The following is a 24,046-nucleotide window of genomic DNA, read 5'->3' on the forward strand; positions in this document are numbered from 1 at the left end:
AAAAGAGGTGTCTTTTGTCAAGGAGAAAATATAATCAGCAATACGTCTTCTCTACTTCCTCAACAATAATTTCAGAAAGGCCTTAACCAAATGGTACAGTTTAGTAATTAACTTGAATGCCATAATTGTATTTTTAAAAGTTACCCAATCAATGCCAACCATCAGGAGTACAGAGAACTTTCCTTTCTCTGTTTTATAAGATAAACCTGATATAACTACTTACATTCTACTTTAAGATTTCTTCTCTTTAGGCGTGTTTATTTAAGGATCACAGCCTGTGAAACAAAAAGCTGTACTTAGGTGAGGAACTCTCTATTTACATGAGAAACAGGTTCCCAGCCTGGATTTAAACTCTTAACATTGTAATGGTGAGCAGACTTACAGAATGAGATTAAGCCTCAATCTGCATTAAATGGAGCAGATCTGAAGCGGCCTCTACTTGAACTCTGTAATGTGAGAATGTCACACAGGGCAGCCTATTTGACGCGTCACCCACTGGTGAGAACTCAGAGGCTTTGATTGAGTTTTATCAATTAGCTTTGTGAGGGAAAACACTGCATGGGACTGTCTTCATGGTGTGTGTGTGTGTGTGTGTGTGAACCTCGCGCCTGCAGTCACCTTGGGAAGAAAAGTTTGTCAAGTGTGATCTACAAAAAGCTAATATTTAAACAGTGGATGAAGGTACCTCACATTTTATGTCTGCACACATATATAAAAAGATCCTCATCATTTACTCGTAAATGATTTTCGAAAGTGCAACATTTATATTAACTCCAATTTCACATTGCAAAATGTAAAATTAAAGGACAAAAAGCATAAGATGAAGCCAGAAATTCCATAAACATTTCTCTAATGTTGTTTATAGCACTCTTTGTCCTCATGAAATAAAATCAACACACAAATAACCAAACCTTCACTAAATCCCCTCACCCTTTTGGACTCTTTGGGATATAAAATGAGTTCTAGATGTTGACTTCAAGTCATAGCGTGTGTTTCCGTTTTTTAATGCTCCAACAGTTTTTGCCAGAAATAAAAACCCACATATTTACTATCTTTACTTGAATTCCCACCATGGAGTTGAAGAAGTATGCAAATACTCCCTGAGTGAGAACTATTTTGACTGAGCTGGCTGTAAAAATCTTAGATCTTTTTTGCAGACTAAGCATTTTGCTCTTTTGCAAAGTATGCTCCTTAATGTTGACATTTTAACTTGCTGTAACACAGCAACACAGACTTTCTTTTTTGTAGTTTTGAGTGATATTTTAAAATTAAACTGGTAAGACCTAACTCAACATGTCTGGAAGATTTCATTAAATATGATTCTGAGAAAAAATATATATATATCAAAAGAGACGCCTTATCTTTTTATCTGTTTTTTTTTTTTTTTAAGACAATTGGAGGCGGAGTCAGCTCTTAGGGTCAGCATTTCGTTGAAATTCAGTGAAATTATGAGTGGCCCACCCCCTCACCTAACACCCCCTCCCCTACCTCCCTCCTCCTCCCCCCTCATCTCCTCTCTATTGACTGGCTCTCGTGCATCAACTGGAGACCCCGTCGAGAGGATCTTTTCTCTCTATAAAGAGAAGATGCAGCTCGGGCGCCTATGAGATGAGCGCGAGGATTTACTGTGCGCGCCTCACTGCCTGTAACTTCAGACACTCAGCTGCTTCCACACTTTTTTATCTGGACTGCTACTGCACATGTGAAACATTGACCCAGTGGAGTGGGTGGCATTTGAATGATGCTGGATTTCCTAGTTTAGTCTGCCAACGTGTCTGAGTCATCCGAGACGTAAATGTGAGCATCTTTTCTCCCTCTGAGCTCTACTTCAGACTTTGTGCGTCGTCGCTTTTCGGCGCATTTTGTGTTGCAGGTGCGTAAAAAAGGAGCCGAGGACAGATGGCTGCGCTGGCAATTCAAAGGACTGACAACTTTTTGCACACCTTTTTACAGGTTGGATTTTTAATTTTCTTCTTGACTCAATACGCGCGGGTTTCTGATACTTTTGTTATTCTTCTGACTTCAGTGCACCCGTCTTCTGAAATAATGTAACTTTACGATAGTGTTAATACATTTTCAAACATTACTATGACAGAAAAATAAAGTAATGTGGCCCTCTTAAAAGAAAATTGAGTAAAGCAATGTGTTGCCTATGCCTTATAATTGTGTTGTGAAGTAACTTAAAAAGCATAAAAAATGTAGCCTTAGGTTAATTATGGAACAATGATGTTATGGAACATAACAGAAAATGTTATCTTTATTTGTGAAAACCGAAAAGTTGTATTTGTCACTAAAGTGGTCCATGTATTTATGTGTGTTTGTTCTTCCACACAGGACCGGACACCGAGCTCCTCTCCGGAGGGAGCACCTAACGCCCTCTCCTTCCTTGCCACCACCTGTAGCCAGGCCTGGCAGGTTGGAGGCTCCATGGGTTCAGAAGGCTCACAGTTCCCGTACGAGAGCACCGTCAGCTCCACATCAGGAATGTTCCAGTTGTGGAGCAATGACATGACACCCAGCACGGCCCTCAGCACCCATCAGATGACCTTCACCGTGCCCAAAGTGCAGTTTCCAGGTCATATGCAATCTGGTCTGGGTCACCACCATCATCATCATCACCCCCACCATCACCACCACCACCACGAGCTTCCTCTCACCCCGCCAGCCGAACCTCCCTCTTCTTACTCCTTTGAACTCTCTCCTGTCAAAGTGTTGTCTTCGCAGCCACAGACAAACAGCGCCTATTACCCTCAGCACAACAGTGTTGGACAAAACTTTCCCAGTTTTTTGCAGAACTCCTCCACAAGGCATCACCTGTCTGGAGGCTCTGTGGAGGAATCACAGCAGTGGTGGAGCCTGCCGCAGACCAACGCCACGCCATCCAACCACCCTTTCTCCCTAGGCAGACAGTTAGTTCTGGGGCACCAACCCCAGATAGCAGCTCTTCTCCAGGGCACCTCGAAGGGCCTGCTGAGCTCCACTCGCCGTTGCCGCCGCTGCAAGTGCCCCAACTGCCAGGCCAACGGTGGTGGGTTAGAGTTTGGAAAGAAGAGACTACACATCTGCCACATCCCTGAATGTGGAAAAGTGTACAAGAAGACCTCGCACCTTAAGGCGCATCTTCGGTGGCATGCTGGGGAGAGACCCTTCATCTGTAACTGGCTGTTCTGTGGTAAGAGTTTCACTCGCTCAGACGAGCTGCAGCGGCACCTCCGCACCCACACCGGGGAGAAGCGCTTTGGGTGCCAGCAGTGTGGGAAGAGGTTCATGAGGAGCGACCACCTATCCAAACATGTCAAGACCCACCAGAGTAGGAAGAGTCGATCAGGGCCGCCATCACAGAGCACGGATCCTCGACTCGCCAATATCAAAAGAGAGTAACCTCTGCGCTCCTTCATTCATAAATATCTTCAACAACAAACAGACTGTGTGACTTACACTTACTGCCATAGTTTTGCACTAGAGGGGAACGCTCCCTAAACACGTTCTGTTGTCAAAGATCCACTCTTGACTTCAAGTAGAACAATAAAGTGATGTTTAGAGACACTTTTTAATTAGTTATCGCGTGCTGAGGCGAGGCACCTTGAAAGGAAACTTGAAGACTTATTTCAGAGATATTGTGGGTTTTCGGAATTCATTTTTAACGTGCAGACTTCAGCTATTTGTCAAGACTAATTTAGACTTGTTTTAAACTCATTTTGTAAATAACTATCCGTGTGAAATACGTAGCGGACATAAACGAAATGCACAACGTTTACCTGAATATGTTGTTAATACTATCATGTTAAAAAATAAATGTATGCCTTACTACAGCTGAATGTTGCTGTATAAAAATGACAATTTCTTCAAAAAATAATTTGATTTGATTTGAAAACTTTAAGGTAGAGATGCTTTTTGAAAGATGAGGTCTTTGATCTGCCGGTTTGTTCAGCAGAGTGAAGTATTATTAAAGCTCCAGATTATAGAACATTTAACGTTTTTAAGTTCTTGTAAATTATGTATAAATATCAGTTTTAACTGGGTCAAGGCCGCATGTCAATTTGAATAAAGATTGTCCTTGCTGAAACAACTTGACTGATTCTTATAATCTCATTTTCTTACACTTTGACACTCGGCTGTGAAGTAAATATGCATGAGAGTCAATAGTTTAAGCAGTGTTAGCTCATTGAAGAAGTGTGTGAATCTCTGCCGCCCCTCGGGCTCCTCAAAGATCTAACATTTTATTTAAATGATAATCTGACTGCATTCAGAATACAAATGCTTCTCATTGTGTTGCTGGTGTGAAGGAAGAAGCCCCTAAAGAAGCTCTAACATGGTGGGCTGTTCAAAGATTTTCACACCTCAAAGTAAATACTCAATCCATTGATGGGGCTGTTTGTCTCGCCTGCTGCAATCAAGTTCACAGTCATGTGGCTTTAATGAGTGTTTTCTTTCTCTCAATGGAGAAGATTGAGTCAACAGATGCAACAGAGGGCACTGAAGAGGAATTCCCTGTGAATGGGACCCCTGTTGTCGAGACCCCCTCAGTGGTGACAGGAACTCCCTTTGATTTTGCACCCTTGTGAAAGTTAATACCCCCTCCTCCTCCCCCTTCTTCTTAACCCCTCCATATATCACAGCCGTGTTACGATCCGCTCTGCTTTACTGCCCAGAATGAGGCTTTATTCATAGACCAGTCAACCAGATGTCTGCTCATCCAGGGGTTTCTTCTCTTTGTCTTCCATACTGTTTGAACTTTCTCCAAGGGGGGGGGGGGGGGGGGGGGGGGGGTGAAAGGCTTTGCCTTTTGTCTTTATCAGTTGTGAAGATTTGTCTTTATTAGCAGTGAAGACTATGGCCTCCAAGTGGTTAGCACCAAAAAGAGTAACTCAGTTGCATGATTGGTTGATTGATAAAGACTTATAATAAAGAAAGATGACAGTAAAAATGAAAAAAAAAAAAAAAAAAAAAGCATCATTCAGGGATAAAAAGAACATTAGTAAAGAAGAAATGTGTGCAAAAAATCGAAATAGATTCAGCCGTCATTGTAATCCTGCAAATCAAGAGATTTGTAGAGAAACATTAAAACTGCACTCAGTTCCAAAAAGACACTTTTTTTTTATTTGATATGATACAACAGTTTCTGCTAAGTCTAACATGGCATTTAACAACCTCATCGTTATGTCATTTCTTTCCTTTGGTGCCCTGTAGTGGTATACGTTTTAAATCGTGAATGTAAATGTCCCTGATCAGTTGTTCCCATTGAACACATCAGTTCACAGTAACTGCAGAGCGATCCTGTGAGATGGTTGAACTCAACATATGTGTAACTTATCAGTTAATTTTGTGGTATTCATTTTTCACATTGATTATCAAGCAGCTTTTCCTTCACTGCAAGAACTTAAATATGAAGTCTATTGATCTTTGGTGAATCTGTAGGATCAAACTAAAGTGTAGGGGGAAGCCTTTTAGGGACCTCTACTGGCCAGAGAAGTGAACTGCATCCTCTTTTTGTTACATTACTTTGAGTCTGTGCTTGTTTATTAAGATCAGTGGACTGAAGTGAACATTGGAACAAACGCATGAATCTTTTGAGCAGTGAGTTGCTGTTTTTGGCACGGTTGTCTGCAGAAGAGCGAGCATACAGACACATCAGCATTACTCTGTCCACCAGAAAGACATTATCCTTTGTTTTTAACCAACAGAAACATTTCTTGGGATACTGAGGTTATCAGAAGAGCTGGACACATGAACGCGCTGTACAGAATTTAAAGCTAACAGAGAAAAAATAAATCGTGCACAGTTTGGACATGACAACGGTGAATTTATAAAATATATATTAGATTAAACCAATGCACTTTAAGGGCCTGTGTCCCCAAAACAATATGCATCCACTCTGACCTGGGAAGATTGTTCTGTGTAATCTAGCACGTTGACAGTCAGTCATCAAGGAGATGTGGCATGCAACACTTTGGGTCAGCACAGCAGTCCGTCTGAAAGCACCTCCTGCACCAGCAGCTCCTCTAGATTTGTCCAAAGAGGAAAAAAAAAAAATGTATTCTGAAATGACGTCATACCCACAGACAACCTCCAGGGGGCTCCATCAGGCCTTTTTTGTCCAGATCAAACAAGGGGTCTGTCAAACAGAATAACAGAGCACAGGAGCTCTCAAAGAAAGTTCTTCACGCTCAGCCAGAGTGAGTGAAGTCCTTGTAGCATGTTCACATCAAGTGTTCTACTTTTTCCCGTTCTTGTCCACATCAACAGCAAACTCAGTTGTCAGCAGGGGAATGACAAATGTAATAATGTAGCTGTACTTCTTGTCTTCACAATGCGGCAACAGAAAATAAAAAGGGTTGCGAGAGGAGCCGCTGCCACCCTTCACACAGTCTCATGCATTCATCCACAAAAACATGCATTCAGACACACACAAAGCTCCAGTAACCTCCCCCTTTAGGAATGGATATCTCTTTATCAAACAAATCCCCAGAAAAGTGTGGCATACAAACTCTCAAAAAGCTAAAAAGTAGATTTTTTCATAACACTGAGTTTTTCTACTCTGAACCCAGAAACATCCCACTGGGTGCCATTCATGTACAATAAAGGTGACAAAGGTTTGTCCCTCTTATGACCTGCTCTCTAGAAACTGGAACAAAGTCGGTTTATAGTTGCATCTTATAATTCCTTCCCATGATCCTTCAGTTTCCTTCATTTTCCGCTAGAAATCCTGATTGAACCAGGTGAAGGTTTATGAACAGACACCTGATAAGTCCTTCAGTCTCCACTGTTGTGGCCTTAGCTGCTATCCTCCTGACCCAAGTGACACAATGAGCTCATAGGTCGTCCTCGGCCAGCTGAGCAAGGTTGCTGGGGCGACGTCCGGATGAGGGGCCTGACAATGGTGGCTGGCTCCCAGCATCAGTAGGCTGGCCCCTTCTGCTGCCCTCTGCTGCCCTCTGCTTGGGAGACAGGGAACATTCACACAGCTTAAGAGTACTTCACTTTACAACACAAACATGGACAACTTTTATTTACTTTTATCTGACGGAGGATTTCATGTAAACTTGCAGTGAATGTCTCCATATACCCCTTCCATCCCCTTGCACAAGCATGGAAAACACTCTTTGCCGTTGATAGGCATCTCTCTGATTTCCTTGTCTGCTTCCTGGTTTTTTTTTTGTACCAAATCTGTTCAACCTGAGTAAACAGAGTGAGGTGAAGAACAACTACTGGCCTGTCTGCACTGTTCCACAGAGGAGAACAGGCTGAGTGATGACAGAATAATGTAAAGCCCAACAATAGAGAGGAGACACTATCAGTAAAGTACAAGAACTTTGACCTGATTCTCAACACTATATAAACCAGAGGAACTCTTGTTGAATTCAGAAAAATACGTATGTATATACACATTTTATTCGTCAACAAATAATGGGGTCAATGTGGTGATTTGCCAGTTCTAAGTTAGGAGTTTGTATACAAGTTATAGCTGAGAAACCTGAAGCTTGAACACATCCTTCCGGGTTGGAGAGCCCAACAGCACTGCTTTTAAAAAATGCAAGGGGCAACAGACTCCCTAAATGACTTTACATAAACGTCTGTCTTTGCCTTACAGAACACTTCCTGAATGTTACAGTCTGGTACTGCGACATGGTACAAGGCCACTCATTATTTTATACTATTGATATCTATTTCTTACACTTCATACTTGTTCTTTTAGCATATTTGCAGTTCAGAAAATGGTTTTCATTGAAGTTGATTTAATATCTTACATAGTATATGTATGAATCTTTGAAAGTGTGTGGCTGTAGAGTAGAGTAGAAATTAAATTTTGTTTATTTTATTTAATGAAAGAAAAATTCAAGCTAGATAAAAGAAATGCAGATGAGATTATAATTTTCCTAAAGAAATCTTCTAGTTTTGTAGATTCCCCTTTTAACCAATAGGGGGAGAAACAACGCTTCTTATAAGCCCATCTCACTGTATGTTTGTCTAAATAAAAGGTTACCCTTAACTTAGGTCTGTCATGCTTTATTGAACATTAATGAACACACTTATTGTCAGACATTGGGAAATGTCCCCTCTATGTCCCTGTTGTTTGATTCCTGCTGCTTGTTTTGTCATTAAAGCTCAGTGTGCTGCTATTAAATAATGATGAGCAAAATATTAAGCTGCAAACGAATAAAATACATCCTAAATGTAATATCAAGGCCCTTATATGGACATTTGTGTTAAAACACATGCACATACTTTACCTGTGCACTTTGTGTGGTGGGAGTGTACAGCCCATTTGACACAGCTTGACAGTTTGGCCGATCAGTGAAGCCCAGTTGGACGTGGGAGGGAGAAACAGTGTGTGAGTCAGCAGGACATGGCTGGGCCACAGCAGGCTGTAAATGTAAACAAAGTCGGTCCTTTACTACCAGTATACAAGGCCATTTGCTGTTTTTATCATTTACTTTGTGCGACAATAAGAAGGAGACAACTAAAGACACGTACATCCCGCAGTGAGTACATCTCGCTGGGTCCATGGCTTTGGCCTTGGCTGGGCAGGTAGAGTGAGGGTAAGGAGATGTTGTGAGATTGAAGGGAGGGAAGTTTATGGCGGTCAATAGAGGCGGAGGAGTGGGGCCGAAGAGCACTGGCGGCAGACAGAGGGGGCCTCATGCAGCGGCCCAGGCTGTTAGACTTACTCTCTCTCCTCTGGTACTCAATAGGTGACTGTAAGGCTGAAACAGAGAATGAGGAAACAGTTCCTAGAAAGCTCACTTTAGCTTTAATGTTTTACACAGCAGGGAGAAGCCCTAAACCCTCTATTTGTCAATCAGAATTAAACAGAGTTTAATTATGCTTTTCGCATTCTGACACTGTGCTATAATCTCAAACGTCAGGCTGTAAAATGATTAAGACATATACAATGTTACAATTGTCAAACTCTGGATAAAGGGCAGATAGATCTGAATTCCGTATATGTATTTTTTTTCCAAACATTCTATATTAACAAATTTGCTTTTAGAAATACCTGTAAAGAATGTGTGTGTTTTTTAAGCTCAACAAAGACAAGACAAACACATGTACAAACAACTGAACCAAATTCTAGATATATTTAATGAAAGAAAAATTCAAGCAAGATAAAACAAATGCAGATGAGATTATGATTTTCCTCAGGAAATGTTCTAGTTTTGTAGATTCCCCTTTTAATCAATAGGGGGAGAAATAACGACTGTCTTTGTTAATAGTGATAACGACACCAACAAACAAATGTTGTGAACGTTAAAATGAAATTCACTACAAACAAAGTGTTAATACAGATAGATAGATAGATAGATAGATAGATAGATAGATAGATAGATAGATAGATAGATAGATAGATAGATAGATAGATAGATAGATAGATAGATAGATAGATAGATAGATAGATAGATAGATAGATAGATAGATAGATAGATAGATAGATAGATAGATAGATAGATAGATAGATAGATAGATAGATAGATAGATAGATAGATAGATAGATAGATAGATAGATAGATAGATAGATAGATAGATAGATAGATAGATAGATCTGAGCTTCTTTTTGACAAAAATGGGTGTCCATTGACCAGACTGTACCATCAAACAAAACATTTCTTAACTCACACTGACTCAGCTGCTTGTGAATGATCCCTGAAAGCCCCGTCCATTAATGGAAAGTATACCACACTGACATATTGTTTATTGATCCTCAGGATGTTGAGTAGTCTTCAGAGCCTAACAGGGACTTACCATTAAGGAAGTTGCGCTGCGATTCCAAGATCTGTACAACATCATTGATCCAGGCTCTGCAGATCTCTGGGGAGGTGGCCAGCAACTGGAACCGCACCACACTACCGTCTGGGTTTCGTGAGGTCAGCACAAAACGGGCATCATCGCCTTCCACGATAGGCTCCACCCCCAGGCAGCTCACCTGGAACGTATCACATCTGATTAGCATCTGTGAAGATTCACTTTGTTAACACACTCAAGCCTCTAAAAAGTCCCTGCTGTGGGGTTATGTAATGTGTGCTGATTTAAGTAAGAGTGAGTGTGGTTCTGTTGCTTTGAATTGGTTGCGTTACTCACAACACAAGAGTCTACTGTACTTTCCCAATCTCACTGATCTGAGATAACTGATCCTCAGTGGGCGCCCACCTTAATGCTGTTCTTAAAAATGTATCCTGGGATTGAGAAGCCTTTCTTCCTGTCGATCGGCTCACTGAAGATGACAAGCTGCTCAAATAGGAAGACCCGCCTCTCCTTGGCGCGGGACAGAAAGCTGCTGTCCTGCTCAGTGACAGTGAACGTGTCCTGTTGGAGCAGTTTGCCCTGTGCTGTGATCTTCCCCTGGTATGACAGGGAACATAAACACAACAGCAGAGGAAGTGTTTATGGTGTGGTTTTAATGGGATGCATAGTTGGCATGAGAAATGTTTTGAAGACTTGAAGGATGACCTAAATTCCTGCGACGTACCTCGAAGCCCTGTAGTCTGCCCACGTTCATCATGTCATTGCAACGTTTTGGCACGAAGCACATCACTTCAACCGCTTTCTGTAAAAAAAAAAAAAAAAGTGAGGTTTTCATAAACAGTGCACAAAACTTTAATGAATCGTCAAAATGTTGCATTTGGACACCCACCTCCAACTCCTCTGTGTCCATCCCAGCTTTGGTGTAATACTTATGAAAGTCCTGTTGAAATAAACACAGCATGGTCACCAGAGAATTCCAGATTTACTGCTTTGAATAAGCGGAAGACATCTGGAGAAGTATTTAAGGGGGTTGAACCCAACTTTTATTAGAATGCCAAAGGGTAAAGATTTATATTTAGGCCACGTTTTATTCCAAGGATGTCATTTTATGATCCTCCTTAAAGACTATCAGACGTGATTGTTTAAAACCAAGTCTCATTATGTAATTTTGTCTCTTCCTCTCTGGCTTGAAAGTAGCCTGAACAGACATTATAACACAGCCGATGTGTCATCTGTGTGTGTGTGTTTGTGTGGGAGAATGATGTTTACCATCTCGTGACTGACCCTGCTGTTTGTCCGACAGCTGCACAGTGGACACCAAATTGTGTGTGTGTGTGTGTGTGTGTGTGTGTGTGTGTGTGTGTGTGTGTGTGTGTGTGTAAAGGTGTTGGTGTGTGTCAACAGCTCAGCAGTGCTCTGCCTTTCACCTTGAGCAGCAGCTGGTACTTCATGATTCTCTGGACAGGTTTGATGAGCAGGTCATTGAGCTGCAGCCTGTGGCCCAGCTGCTGCCGCAACTCCTGTCAGGGGAGACGGACACAACAACACAGCAACCAGTTAACATGACAGACAGCATAAACCCAACAGCAGAGGCCATTATGACTCCTGTAACAAACGATTCATCTTTATATACCTGTGTTATGTTTACTGTCAATGAAAAAGAACAATCTGAATAATATATAGCTGCTAAAAATACAGCCCCGAGGTCATGTATAATGTACGTATGTAGTAAAGTACAATTGGACATTCAAGCATACTAAATGGCCTATTAGCTAGAAGCCTGAGTTAACTGGTGAAATGTGTATGCAAGGTTCCTAGATCAAAAATCATCAGCACACTCAAATCAAAATCAAAAAAAGGATCTAGAATTGACTTATTCTTTAAATCTGGTGGGAGGAGAAGAAAACTGTTTATTTCTGTCAAGGGCCCAATTTCCATATGTTTAGGTGTATTTACACATATAAATACACATTATATGGTAGGTAGAATTATGTCTGTCTTCCAGATTGCCAAAGCCAGCAATTCAAAATGTAAACCTTTTGCCAGCTGTATCATCACCATGGTCTAAGGGCTGGAGACAAATCAAGCTGTCATTTGGTGAGAAGCCGCTTGAATTGGTTGACAGTCTGTCATGGGGCCGACGTGTTAATTAACCTTGGTCACACTTTAAGTCATTGGTTCCCAACCTTTTTCCTTGGAGCTTCCCCCTAGTTGTATCTCAGAAAAGCTGTGTGCCCCCCCCCCCCCCCCCCCCCCCCGCTTTCATTTATCCCAAAAAACATTCTCACAAAAAAGGCCTACAAACACAGGCTCTTACCAAAAAGACATTAGTATAAACTATCCAGTACGTATTGTCATGATTTTAGTAATTATGTGCAAATTTCATTTTGACAACCTCAAAGCTGACAAAGCTGCCATCCCCCTCAGATTTTGGCTACCCATCTTGGGGACCTACGGGCAATTTAGATTTGCAGTTAACCCAATGAGGGAGGAGGGCCGGAGTATCTGTAGAGAACCAACGTGTGCACAGGTAGACCGGGCAAACTCCAACCCAATGTCAACCAAGTTCCTTCTTGTTTTAAGGCAACTTTATAACCGCTGTAAAACTCTACAAAAATGTTTTATTACACAAAATGAATAAAAGCGGTACTTACCTCAAAATAGGTCTCGATATATTCTGAGACGATATGCTCCGACTTGGGCTTGTTCTGACAGTATACAACATACATATGCAGACGCCTCTCCTGCATTACAAACCAGACAAACATCTATCAAAAATAATACTTAGTTGGAACTCTGATACAGATTAGCTGCTGTGTGAAAAAGACTTTCTCATGAGCATCACTGTGACAAAACAAAACCTTTGATTGCATCGCATGTGGAAAAGCACAAGCAAGTGAAGAAATACAATCAATAAATTTCTTTTTTTTTATTATTTGTTCTGAACATGTCAATTAAAAAAAGAAAAAGAAAGACTGAATGAATGTGCAGTGTGGGCGCAGACTAATTGGCATGGTAGTACAAATATGTTAGCCTGAGCTCTCTTGGAGTTACATGTAGATGAGCCTCAGGTGATGTATAATTTACCCACGTTACCCTCTGTAACCAGAGCCTTTTAGAGCCTGTAGTTATGCGACTGCCCCTAGCAACACACTTCATGGTTCTGTAACCTAGAGACCGACAAGCTGCTCCGCCTGAATATGGACCGCATGTAACCCGGCACAAGACTTTTGCAAGGGGAAAAGTACATGTGCATGGAGCGTATTGGTCTGTTTATATGTTGCATGTGCGTAAGTGAGCACACATGTTGCGTATCGGTGACACAGCTCGTGTTAGAAGCAGATTCTGCTTTTCATTAGGGCCATGTTCCAAGTCTGCTTGTTTTCACAGTTTGACACTGTGCTTGGATTTAGTTACAAGTTTCTTTATTCCCTCTGCAGCCTTTTAAGTTGAATATCCTGTTGTCTGAGTGTTATTAAATTGTTAAAGGAGCTACAGAGAAGGAATGAATAAAAAAGAGAGATTTAGACTTTTAAGTCATTCATATTGAGACAATAGAAGAGAAGCCAAGTTAATGAAATAACCCACCATGTTTGCTCTGTCTGCACGCGCCACCTCTTTACCAATAAACAGAAATCTAATTTATCGTACCCTGTGACCTTTCACCAGATCATGCTCTCACACAATACACTTCACAGTGATGTTGCATGTGTTTGTTCTTTCTTTAGCCAGCATATGTGGTAAGAAGTAGGTTGCTAAAGTAAGGCCTTCATATCAAAGAGCCTGAGCTGAGCGTCTGTTATTGCTCCTCTTATTCTTGCTCCTAACTGTTGTTTCCCCAGTGTTTCCTGACCAGTCCAGCCCAGACTGGAAATGGCCAAGGGTATCGTTCTGTGTGTGTGTGTGTGTGTGTGCGTGTGTGTGTGTGTGTGTGTGTTGTGAAAACACAGACATATCAGTAACAAGGAAGTGGAGGGAGAGAAGCTGGAGAGGAGGAGAGAGGTGCGGTGTAGAATAAACAGGAGCTCAGCGTGTTTTCTTAGCTCTATTTACACTAACGCACAACAGCACGAGGAAGCAGACCAAGACACTTCCAGTGGGTTGTGTGTGTGTGTGTGTGTGTGTGTGTGTGTGTGTGTGTGTGTGTGTGTGTGTGTGTGTGTGTGTGTGTGTGTGTGTGTGTGTGCGCCTATGCAAGACAGTCGAACTCACATGTTTAATGAAGAGCTGAGCCAGCCTCTCGGGCTCTGCCAAACACTTCTCCAGCTCTCCCAGGAAGTAGCTACAGAGAGAAAACACATCCAAACATGAACAATACCCAAAACAGAAGGTCAGATTTGTCTCCTGAACTTTTGTTCCTTGTATTTCTCTCAGTCTCAAAATACACCACAAATCACTGTATGCCTTTCAAATTGAACGCAACGCACAATTTCCCTCTTGTATGTTAAAAGCAAGAACTTACTCTTTATGCCAGTCAAATATTTGGTGAATGTTCCCAAAAACAATCTTGTCCTTTCCCTTCATGTCCTCTGGTATTCCTTTGGAGTTCATTGTGGCCATGTAGCCCTGAAATGAAAGGACAGAGCTGCAGTCAACAAAAACAACATTTTGTCTTATACCAGTAAATATAGCTTGGTTGCTGTAACAGACAGCAGCAATCACAAAATGTTATAGCTTATATTAACTTTCATATGGGAAAGATTTGTCTCTGAACTAAAATATATGCAGCTATTTAAAGCATCAGGGGGCAGATCCCCCTGCGACATAACACTCTTCAAACTAATAATTCACAAAATCTGCTTAAGAGTGGAGCCGCTGTGATGGCAGCAGACGAGAGGAAAGAGGAGGAGAGTGGAGGAGTGATGATGAGGATTTAAAGCTCTGTTGGACAGACTCTCTGTCAGTGCAGTCTGTGAAGTTTACCTCCACTATGAGCCCCAGGTGTACCACATAGTGCGTCTCAGTCTCTGTAAGCTCCTTGAGAACATACCTGTGAAGATACACAGAGCAACGATTAGGGTGAGAGCAAAGTCTCCGCAGTAACTTTGCACAAAATCTGGTGAAACTTTATTACACAGGTATTACTTTTATGATATGTTTCTGTTCAAGCTACCATATTGTAGATTTGCAGTAAGAGGTTTTCTGGAAAGATGTTCATTTTTCGGAACTAATTCAAAGAAAATGGAAACATTATTGACCTGATGCACTTTCATTTAAATAAATAAATAAATAAATTGATTAGAGTAACTCACACGGTCTTAAGAGTCAATTATTAGATCATTTTAAGTAATCTTAAAAATATTGAATTCAATGTCCATGACTTTCAACGGGCTTTTTAAGTTTAGCTAATTTTCTAAACTTGGAGGGTATATGGTAAACATTTACTTGAGAACAGTGGAAAACTTAAAATGCAATAAATCTGACTTTTTCCATAGCTTATGGGGAAGTCTTACACAACCCTTGACGACAGCTGCATTCTAAAGCTCTGCTTCATATAACGTTGTTTGTGTTAAAACACGTTTATTTGCATCATATGTTGGGGAACTGCATTGGCAGATGTGCGGATCTTTGCACTGATCAAACACGTACATGCTTTTTTCTAAGGCACTCCTCCTCTCCTCCTCAGTGTCAGCCGCGGCTGACCATTGGCTGGAGTTGTCGTCGATCAAGATGGAGCCGCTGTCATCAGGCAGAGCACTGCTGAACTGAGTGTCCTGAGGAGGCAGACACACAGGCAGGCAGAAGAACTGTTTATCAAAGGCCCTTTGCAAGCATTGTGGATCACGCCAGGAAGAAAAAAAGTAAGCGAGGAGAGATAAAGAGCGGGAGAGGGATGATAATGATGCAGGTTGCCAAGGTGACCACAGAGAGCAAAGGGACTCGAGGAACAGAGATTGAATGATAAGATGAGATTCAGATAGTCACCATTAATGATCCATGCTGTTCACATCAGCCACAGATAGACGGAGAGAAAAAGATTGAAAGATAAAGACACAGAGTTCAAAGCAGCAACAGGCTGGCTGCAGCCGTAGACAACAAATAAAAGCGTGAAGATTCTTGATGGAGGAAGGGGAAGACGAATGCAATTACTGCACACCCCTGGCCATGTCAGTATGTGGGAATTAATAGATGTTATGTTCTTCTCCTGCCACCTGAGGGTTCAACAGAACTTGTAAATACATCACAAAAGAAGCCTTATTTTTAACCTCACAGCAACATCTACGTCAAATAGACATGCACGCAGGATAAAGCCAAGGTTGCTCTGATCTAATCGATTGTGTTCATGCATTACATACATGACCTCCTTTTCATGCTTTTTCCTGGAATTGATATCACTTCCTGCAGGGGGCCTGGTGCAAATGCAGTCATTGTGCAAACCGCAACAAAGCGTGCAAGGATTTAAATCATCCCCAGCTCAATGGACGCATTCCTCACATCTACACACAACACGCGTTTGTGTAACCTACTTCTTCTGCATAATAAGAACACTTCTCACCGTTGTATGATTGAAAAATGACCGGCTTCCACCTCTCTGTGGAAACGTGTCTACTCACACACTATATTCAGCTTTTTCTCTAAAGGCCATTCACTCTCTGACGGCTGTGTAAACTTATAAAGGCAGAAGTCTGTCTTCACCTAAGTCCCTGTGTCCCCTTGTCTCAGTCAAGCAAGACCTCCCCACCTTAAACACACAAAAGACATATGTCTAATCCCTCAGTCTCCCCTTGCAGACGGCAGCAGGATGGAGAAATAAATAGATAGATTGGATAGATAGATAGATAGATAAACAAATGGAAAAAGGGACAGAACTTTCTCCTTTTCTCCTCTGGGCTGGTTCAACTTGTTCACTTGACATTTCTGTGATTAACTTGTTGGTGTCTATAAGCTTGGAGCTGTCTCCTCTGTCACATTGATGTGTGTGAGAGAGAAAGAAAAGCACAGGGGAGATAAAGGGGAAGTCGAGAGACAGGAGTGTAAGGAGAGACAGGCTCTATAAGGACCCTCGCTCCCTTCTGCTCGTATTGCCCCGCTAGGAGAGTTCCAGCCTGGCTGACAGGTCTCCCTGGCTCCCTGATCACTTCCAGATGTGCTGTGGCAAAGCCCACAGGAAAAATTCCCCTCTTCTGCTGTTGCAAAGTCTTGTTTTTCTACTCAGGCTCTCGAAAAAAAACTGACAACAGTTTCAGTAAAAGATGAGGTTATGTGGGGGGAGGTTTTTTTTGTGTCGGATCTTTGAAAAGCTCCATTATTCAAGAACAGGGATATACATTATTTTGTCTAATCTGAAAGATTATTGACAAGGAAAACAAGCGCTTTTAGCAAAGTTTTGATAGTAAATAAAAAAACACTATACTGTGCACCTTTCAAGTAAAACAAACCACTCACTGCAGGAATGAATACACTCAAACAAATCAGAGATATTAGAGTGATACAGGGATTTCCCTATAAATAAATACTACACTTCTTGTGTTAAATTTGATTTTTGCACCAATATTCAGGCAACGTAGCCAACAATATTTGCTCGAGCGAGACAGATCTGTATTGGCATTTTAAGCATCACCATTTTCTCATTTTGGGTTTGATGGCACAGATGATTCAAAGGGACCATAACTCCTCATGACGTGCAAGCATAAACCGAAGTTACTGCATCGCAGCCTCTTGTGCTGGAACTGCACTTTAACAGCACTGATGCCTGTGCTGCAAAGTAAAGGGCAGCTTCTATAAGATCTCACAATAACAGCACAACCTGTTTCAATAGTTCACCTTAATTATGTGTTCATTTATGTACATGTTGGCGATATGAAAGACAGTACAAGCTGCTCTGTGGTGGGGGGGAATGTAATACGTTTGGTGATCTGTGGAGGTTTTTTATGACACCACATCTTGTTTAACTGCTGACACACAATCAAAACAACTCTTCTATTGACCAAAAAACAGCAGAATTTTTTTTTTCTGCTATGGTTGTTTTATGAGATTCAGCTGTTTGAAGAAGATAAAAAAAAACACAATTCCAAGCATTAAACACTGGATATGAGGCGTTTAAAGGTGTAGAGACAGGAAACACCACTCTCAGATAGCTGACCTACATAATTTCATCTCTTCACTTCTATCCCTCTCTCCCTCTCTGACCCCCTCGCTCGTTTTCTGCCAAGATTGGCAGTGAAAATACCAAAGCACAGAGGTCAACCCTCAGATGTAGTCATGGCTTCTGATGTGTTGTTGAGACTTGAAATCAGGCTTTAAGTGCTCTGGTGTCAATTTCACCTCAGGAAACCCTCGAAAGAGCTCAAACCCCTGGGTAGCGTCATTGATTGACTCTATAGGGATAGGGTTTAGGCATTGCAGAATTCATGCATTATTACTGCTGTTAAAGTGAATCCCATTTTCTGCTTCTCTAAAGGGACCCTCAAATCTGTGAGTGTTCGTCGGAAAAATGGAAGCGTATGTGCGCATACAGCGTTCTTTGTCCATTAACACAAGTGGAGTCCTCTTTCATCACATCTGCTGTTTTCATGCCATTTCCTCTTTTTCTTCGGGCGTGTTCTTTTTCTAACATCTTGAATGTGAGTCATGCATCACACAGGTCGCTGTCAGTCGCTGCCCTCTGGTCCTCTGGTGAATCGATCTGCTCTGAGAGAGCCTTGTATTCATTAAGACTCCCTTACAAGTGTGTGTGTTTGCATGTGTGTATATGTGAGGGTCTTTATATCTTTGTATCTGTGGTCAGGTGTGTGTGTGGTTGAGGAAGAAGAAGTCTTGCTTTGTTTATTTTCATAGTAAAGCAGTTGTAGTATTGGTTATTTGTGGCTCCTGCCTCAAGGCCATGCATACAAAGACTACTTAAGTTTCCATCCTGCCAAAAATTACTACTTTTACTTGATTCCTAAACACTGATTCTGTTTGATATCTTAAGGTTTCAAGTTTTATAGTGCATCCTGCATGGCTGACCTGGGAGTTTGGTAGTGACGTGCAGCCAATCAGCGAGTCGGTGGTGTAGCTAGGAGCCTGCAGTGTAGCAGGTGACAGGTCCTCAGGGCTAGCCAGGCCATCCTTCCACTCCTGGAACACAGAAACAACACAATATAAACATTCGGGAGAATGAAGGTAGCAATGCTCATGCAAGACACAGAGAGATGTGCAGAGATGCACAGGCAGCGAGACAGAGAGCACATGAGTCACAGGCAGCGTGAGGTCCTTCAGGCTGAGCCAGCAGTGTTGCTCTTATATAACATCTCCACCTGTCATGGCACTTAGTGCAACTCTACATCAAACCTGTGTCTCTGCTAATATTCAAACGCTTCTTAATACAAACAGGTTACAAAAAGGATGTTGGCTTTGGCCTGTGTTTATAAAAGGCTGACACTTTACATGTTTACTTCAGAACCAGTTTATAAGAAGGTCTTGAGATAAGAAAGTGTGGGAACTATTCCAGTTATGTTTACTTAAAAGGTGGCTCATCTCAAATACATTGTCTTGTTTAAACAGTTCCTGTGACCTTGTAAAAGGGGGCTATGTTACAGTTTCTAACTTACCAGTTCTCTGTGGGTTACAGGCAGGATGGTGAAGGTATCATCAGGCCTTGGGGGGCTGCCCAGGTCCAGGCTGTTGCTGTGTGACTGAAGAGGCGGAGGCTTTCCATCAAGTTTGCGTACCTGACGCTCCCCTTTGGACGTGGCCCCAGCGCTGAGTTTGCGGACAGGATTTGTGAGCCACTTCTTCAGGGTGCTCACAGAGCGTTTCGAGCCTGGAGAGCTCGGGGCCGAGCTGCCGGAGGCCTGTGGCGGCAGGGATGCCACGGATGTGGAGATGCTGCCCTCGCTGCCTGCTGCAGAGTACGAATCTGAAGAAAGGAAACAGATAAGAAAAGAGAGAACAGAGATTAATCTTTTAAAAATATTGAGAGTCTAATGATTGACTAATGTGCAGATAAATATGGGTCGGAGGGCAAAGCACATCCTGACTGTGCTCGGTAAGACTTCCCTTTGAATGAACCCAATAAGCCATTGTGAAAATCTATTTTCTAATGCAGCAGAACTCCTCATTGATAGTAAGATAAGGGCAGCAGTGTTGGTCATTTGAAGGTGATTGAGGCAGAAGATGTCAACACCAGGAACAAGAGGTAAAAGACTATGAGCAATAAGAGCAATAAAACTATGAGTGGGTGTATAAATAGCAATGTTCTCCAAACACAGCTGCACCATAAAATATGGTCTGTGCTGGTTATACAAAGCAAACCAGGATTTTTATATTTTAGCTCAGCAGCCAATAGCATCAACAGCTCAGAGTGTGATGTAAGGCGCACAGAGGAAGTCAGGCTAGTCAGATTTGAATGTAAAAGAAGAAAAACTGCTTCAGACCAGTTGCAGGACGCTTTCTGCACAGAAATGTCAGGAGGACATGGGAAGTGGGCTACGAGGTGGGGGTGAGCTGGGACCGGACATCCACTTTAATCCTTTGTAGAGAGGAAGATCCTTTGCTGGGGGACTGTTTGTTTTTTCTGTCTGGTCTTCAATTCCCATCCTGCCTCATCCACCCAACCCTCACCACCCTTCCTCAGTCCTGAGATAGCTTTCCTCTGAGCGAGTGTTTTATCTGTAGCTGTCCGCTCAGGACATTCTCTCATTCATCTTCTTGCCCCTGAGCTGACCCTCTGACCTTTGATCACTATAATTCTACAGATGGAGAAACCCTCTCTCATGCTTGGATTCTCCACAATGGTTTAGCTTTTATCGAATTTAGTTACTATTGCACACCAAGTACGATCTGAATCTTGAAATTTGAAGGACTGTACTTTCTTTTAAAAAAAAAAAATCACTTTCCAAAAGTTTGCAAAACTATGTAAATTTGTTTTGAATTTGGTTGTGCGAGACAACACTGACTTAATAACTTATGTAAGCCTCAGAGGAAGATCGTATCGCTGCACTCACTCAGCAGGGACCCAGACTACAGAAGCCACACTGGCTTATACAATTATGTGAGAGTACAGGTTTAGAACATACAGCTACATCACATTTTCATGGAACGCTTTTGGTGTCCGTTTGGCTTTTCAATACATAACTACTTCAATCACTTGTCCTCAAAAATGCAATATGGATGAAAAATAGCTGCGTAAATTTGTCCCTTACTCTCCACTTCACAACTCAAACCACAGTGACAGTGTTTCAGAAATGGCGAACACATGTCTTCAATTGCATACTGTTTAACTTTGAATAAAATAATTGTTTGTGGCTCCTAGCTGCGATAGCTAGGATCCTTGTTTATTTCAAAGCAGCATTTCTTACAGTATCTCTTATTACATGTCTGGCCATTTATTTTCATGCCCCACAAGAAAGACTAGAGAACATACACTTTAAACAATCCCTCTTCGTGACACTCAGGCAACGTCAAAGAAACACATGTCTGCGATCAAGCATTTTGAAACATCACAGCTGAACTGTAGAGATCATGTATTTATGGCTGGTGCTGTAAAAATCCTGTAAGCCATCATACAAAGCCTGAGACGTGCCCAGCCTTCTTTTAAACTTGGGTGGCCCAACATTGACTTACAGTATGTAGGTAGGGGGGGCATAAAGTATATATCTCTATGTATACTATTTTACTGACTTCATTTAGAAAGCAGTTGCGAGGTATTTATCTTCTGAGACTTATTCTTTAAAGACTCAAAAGTAAGATGTGTGTCAAAAGTCTCAATTAAACAAACTATAACAAAGGGAATGTGTCACACATAAACACAAACAAATCTACAAGCAGTCTGTCCCAACACAGCCCTAGTAGTTAATTTCACCATATATATATATATATATATATATATATATATATATATATATATATATTGTAAAAATGGTATGCCTCTGATTTGCTGGGATGGCCAATCAGATCTTGAGTAGGGCCCATGCCAACCCCTCTGGCAAAGCATGCACAATCTCTAAGGGAAGTGGAAATAACGCTGAGTGAATGTGATAACCTCGACCCCAGCTTCTCTGACCTCCAACCAGGTCCAGGTCCAGAGGTTTGTGTTTCCCAGAGTTCCCTGCTCAGGTTATGTCAGACAGGCCAGGGGTTTAGGGGGTCACAGTGCAGTGACACAGTCACAAAGAGAGTTTCTAACCAGCACCAGACATCAGTTGAGATAGCTTATCAGTGGCTGGGGGAAGAGAGGCTGACACTGTGTGTGTTCATGTGCCTGGAAGCAGTTAAGTGCTGCTTCATAATTTAAAACCCAGGGTCAGGAAGACACAGTAGAGATTAACTACATGCAGCGTGTGGGTAATTCACTGGTTTTATGATGAGGATCGTTATGTCTGCATTCGTAACTATAGCAACTCTACAGCTTCCCTGCACAGCCTAACATATGCAGTTCTTTTTTTTGTTGAACCTGGAGAGCATAATCACTTTTTTTTTTTTTTATGAAACCCTATAAAGAACTTGTATAACACTTTTTTTTTTGTTTCACATTAACAACAGGGAAGCTGTTACACACAAAGGGAGATGATGAGCTTCCCCTTAGAGAAACATGCCTCTGCTCAAGATGAGAGGAGTTGATAACATTATACACCTACACAGAGGAAGTTGAGGAAATAAAACAATCCCTCACCCGCTCGCTCTGTGTGTTGCATGCTATTGGCACCTGGTGACATTTGTCTTCATAACAGCGCTGCAAAGCAAAGATCACCCAGGCGGATTCTTTTAATGCAGCTTAAGTATTGTTTATGTGCTAAGGATAATAAACTGTTGACTGCACAGAGCAGCAGCACTGCATTAAGCTGATCTGATCTGCAGTGATCAGTTAATGCTGGCTTTCACTAGTCGCCCACTTGCTGTCTGAAAGACTGGGCCGTGTGCCTTAGGTGGGAGGCTTGCCCAAAAAGTTGCTGTACTATGCAACTGTAGAGCCAAGTCGGTTTCTGCAGCAAAGTGGTTCCAGATTTTCTCTTGATGCTTCTCATACTCACTCTGTTCAGAATGATCATATTTATTGCATAACGGTATTTCTAATTTAAGCAGTTTATGTTCATTTATTCATAATGGGATTTCAACACACAATATGATTTACCAACTTGTTCCAGCACTACATCAAGCTTCATATTCTGTCTGGTCTTGTTTTTTTAGGTCTGCAGCTGACACTTGTTGTCTTATTTTAATCATCATTTTCTCTGCTCATAAAAAAAAAAAAAAAATGTGCGAAAGAACAAAACAATGCCACACCACAACCTGGAAATACACATCAACACATCCATATTTACACACATAAACATCTCTCACCTCACTCTTCACATCTACAACACCATCAAATGTGTCTGGTTTTTGTGTTGTTGTTGTTGTTGGGTTTTTTTTGTTTGTTTGGTTTTTTTTGGGGGGGGGGGGGGGGGGGGTTGTGCTTCGTCATAGTAATAATTTTTTTTAAAGTTCTGACTGTCTTACAATATGTTTTGTTCTGTTTTTTTCCTCCCTGCTCTTTAAATCAGTAGAATGCAAAATAGAGCAACAGGCAGTCTCACAGATGACTGGAGGAGATCGTGAAGTATGTACTAATTATAAAAAAAGACTCCAGGGATCCAGAATCGTTTTGAATCGAAAATTGATTCTGAATTAAATTTTTACCCCAATAATTGAAATCGAATAGGAAGACACCCAAAGATTCCCAGCCCGAGAGACGACAGCAACAGAGTCTGAACAACAATATCAACAAAAGTGAGTAGAAGAACATACTGACAAACAGGAAATATAATAAAGCCGTTTAATTATGTGCATGGAGCTTTCAACGGTAATTTGCAAACAGTCAATTGTCATGCTCTAATCAGAGGATAAACATGTCACAACCCCCTACCGAGTATTTCCTGCTGCGTTCTCACACCAGCTTAGTCCGACTTTGCTTGAACATTTATGAGGGATCTTGTAAGATTCAGGGTAAACGTCTGAGTGGAAATTTTGGCTGTCTGCATTCTGTTTGGGAAAACGGTTCTAATAGTTTTGGTATGAACCATAATCAATGAAACAATGAATCTAAAAAATAAGCTTCCCTTGTTATTTTGGAAGAAAAACATATAAAACTCACATGAAGGTAACACAGGTTGGAATTAAGAACATAGGCTAATAAGTGGCAATAACCTTTAGATTTGTAGGTGAATATCTTTTGTGTTTGTCCTATTACAGAGTCTATCTCCGTTTATTGATCACTTTATAAGTGAGTGCTGCTGAGCCAACAGATCAGCTTAAAGCTGTTGGCTGCAATGGAGCAAACTTGTTCACAGTTACTCCACTCAGGAGCTCTCTCCTAATCCGACTGCCTCTCGTGATCATAAAG

The 24,046-nt window shown here is 41.6% G+C and overlaps 2 protein-coding genes across 5 annotated transcripts in view; one reads left to right on the plus strand and one right to left on the minus strand.

The window, feature by feature from the left end:
* Positions 1 to 1,593: 1,593 nt before the first annotated feature.
* Positions 1,594 to 4,061, plus strand: sp5l (Sp5 transcription factor-like). Its single transcript, XM_079360316.1, has 2 exons — positions 1,594 to 1,953; positions 2,335 to 4,061. Exons 1-2 carry the CDS (start codon positions 1,900 to 1,902, stop codon positions 3,379 to 3,381), a joined length of 1,101 nt encoding a protein of 366 aa, XP_079216442.1. The 5' UTR covers positions 1,594 to 1,899; the 3' UTR covers positions 3,382 to 4,061.
* A 1,022-nt stretch (positions 4,062 to 5,083) lies between these two features.
* Positions 5,084 to 24,046, minus strand: part of arhgef25a (Rho guanine nucleotide exchange factor (GEF) 25a) — a 41,195-nt gene continuing 22,232 nt past the window's right edge. For 3 of the 4 annotated variants that reach the window (XM_079360383.1, XM_079360386.1, XM_079360385.1), the window contains 15 exons: positions 19,275 to 19,582; positions 18,691 to 18,801; positions 15,331 to 15,455; positions 14,665 to 14,731; positions 14,204 to 14,307; positions 13,954 to 14,023; positions 12,396 to 12,485; positions 11,169 to 11,261; positions 10,631 to 10,681; positions 10,466 to 10,543; positions 10,147 to 10,338; positions 9,742 to 9,922; positions 8,476 to 8,705; positions 8,232 to 8,366; positions 5,084 to 6,938 (listed from right to left, as the gene is read on the minus strand). In XM_079360383.1, the coding sequence (XP_079216509.1) occupies positions 6,813 to 6,938; positions 8,232 to 8,366; positions 8,476 to 8,705; positions 9,742 to 9,922; positions 10,147 to 10,338; positions 10,466 to 10,543; positions 10,631 to 10,681; positions 11,169 to 11,261; positions 12,396 to 12,485; positions 13,954 to 14,023; positions 14,204 to 14,307; positions 14,665 to 14,731; positions 15,331 to 15,455; positions 18,691 to 18,801; positions 19,275 to 19,582 (1,961 nt within the window). In that variant the 3' untranslated portion in view covers positions 5,084 to 6,812. The remainder of the gene's footprint in view (positions 6,939 to 8,231; positions 8,367 to 8,475; positions 8,706 to 9,741; positions 9,923 to 10,146; positions 10,339 to 10,465; positions 10,544 to 10,630; positions 10,682 to 11,168; positions 11,262 to 12,395; positions 12,486 to 13,953; positions 14,024 to 14,203; positions 14,308 to 14,664; positions 14,732 to 15,330; positions 15,456 to 18,690; positions 18,802 to 19,274; positions 19,583 to 24,046) is intronic. The other variant, XM_079360384.1, reaches the window with a different exon arrangement.

The sequence above is a fragment of the Symphodus melops genome (assembly GCF_947650265.1).
Source record: "Symphodus melops genome assembly, chromosome: 13".
NCBI lineage: Eukaryota > Metazoa > Chordata > Actinopteri > Labriformes > Labridae > Symphodus > Symphodus melops.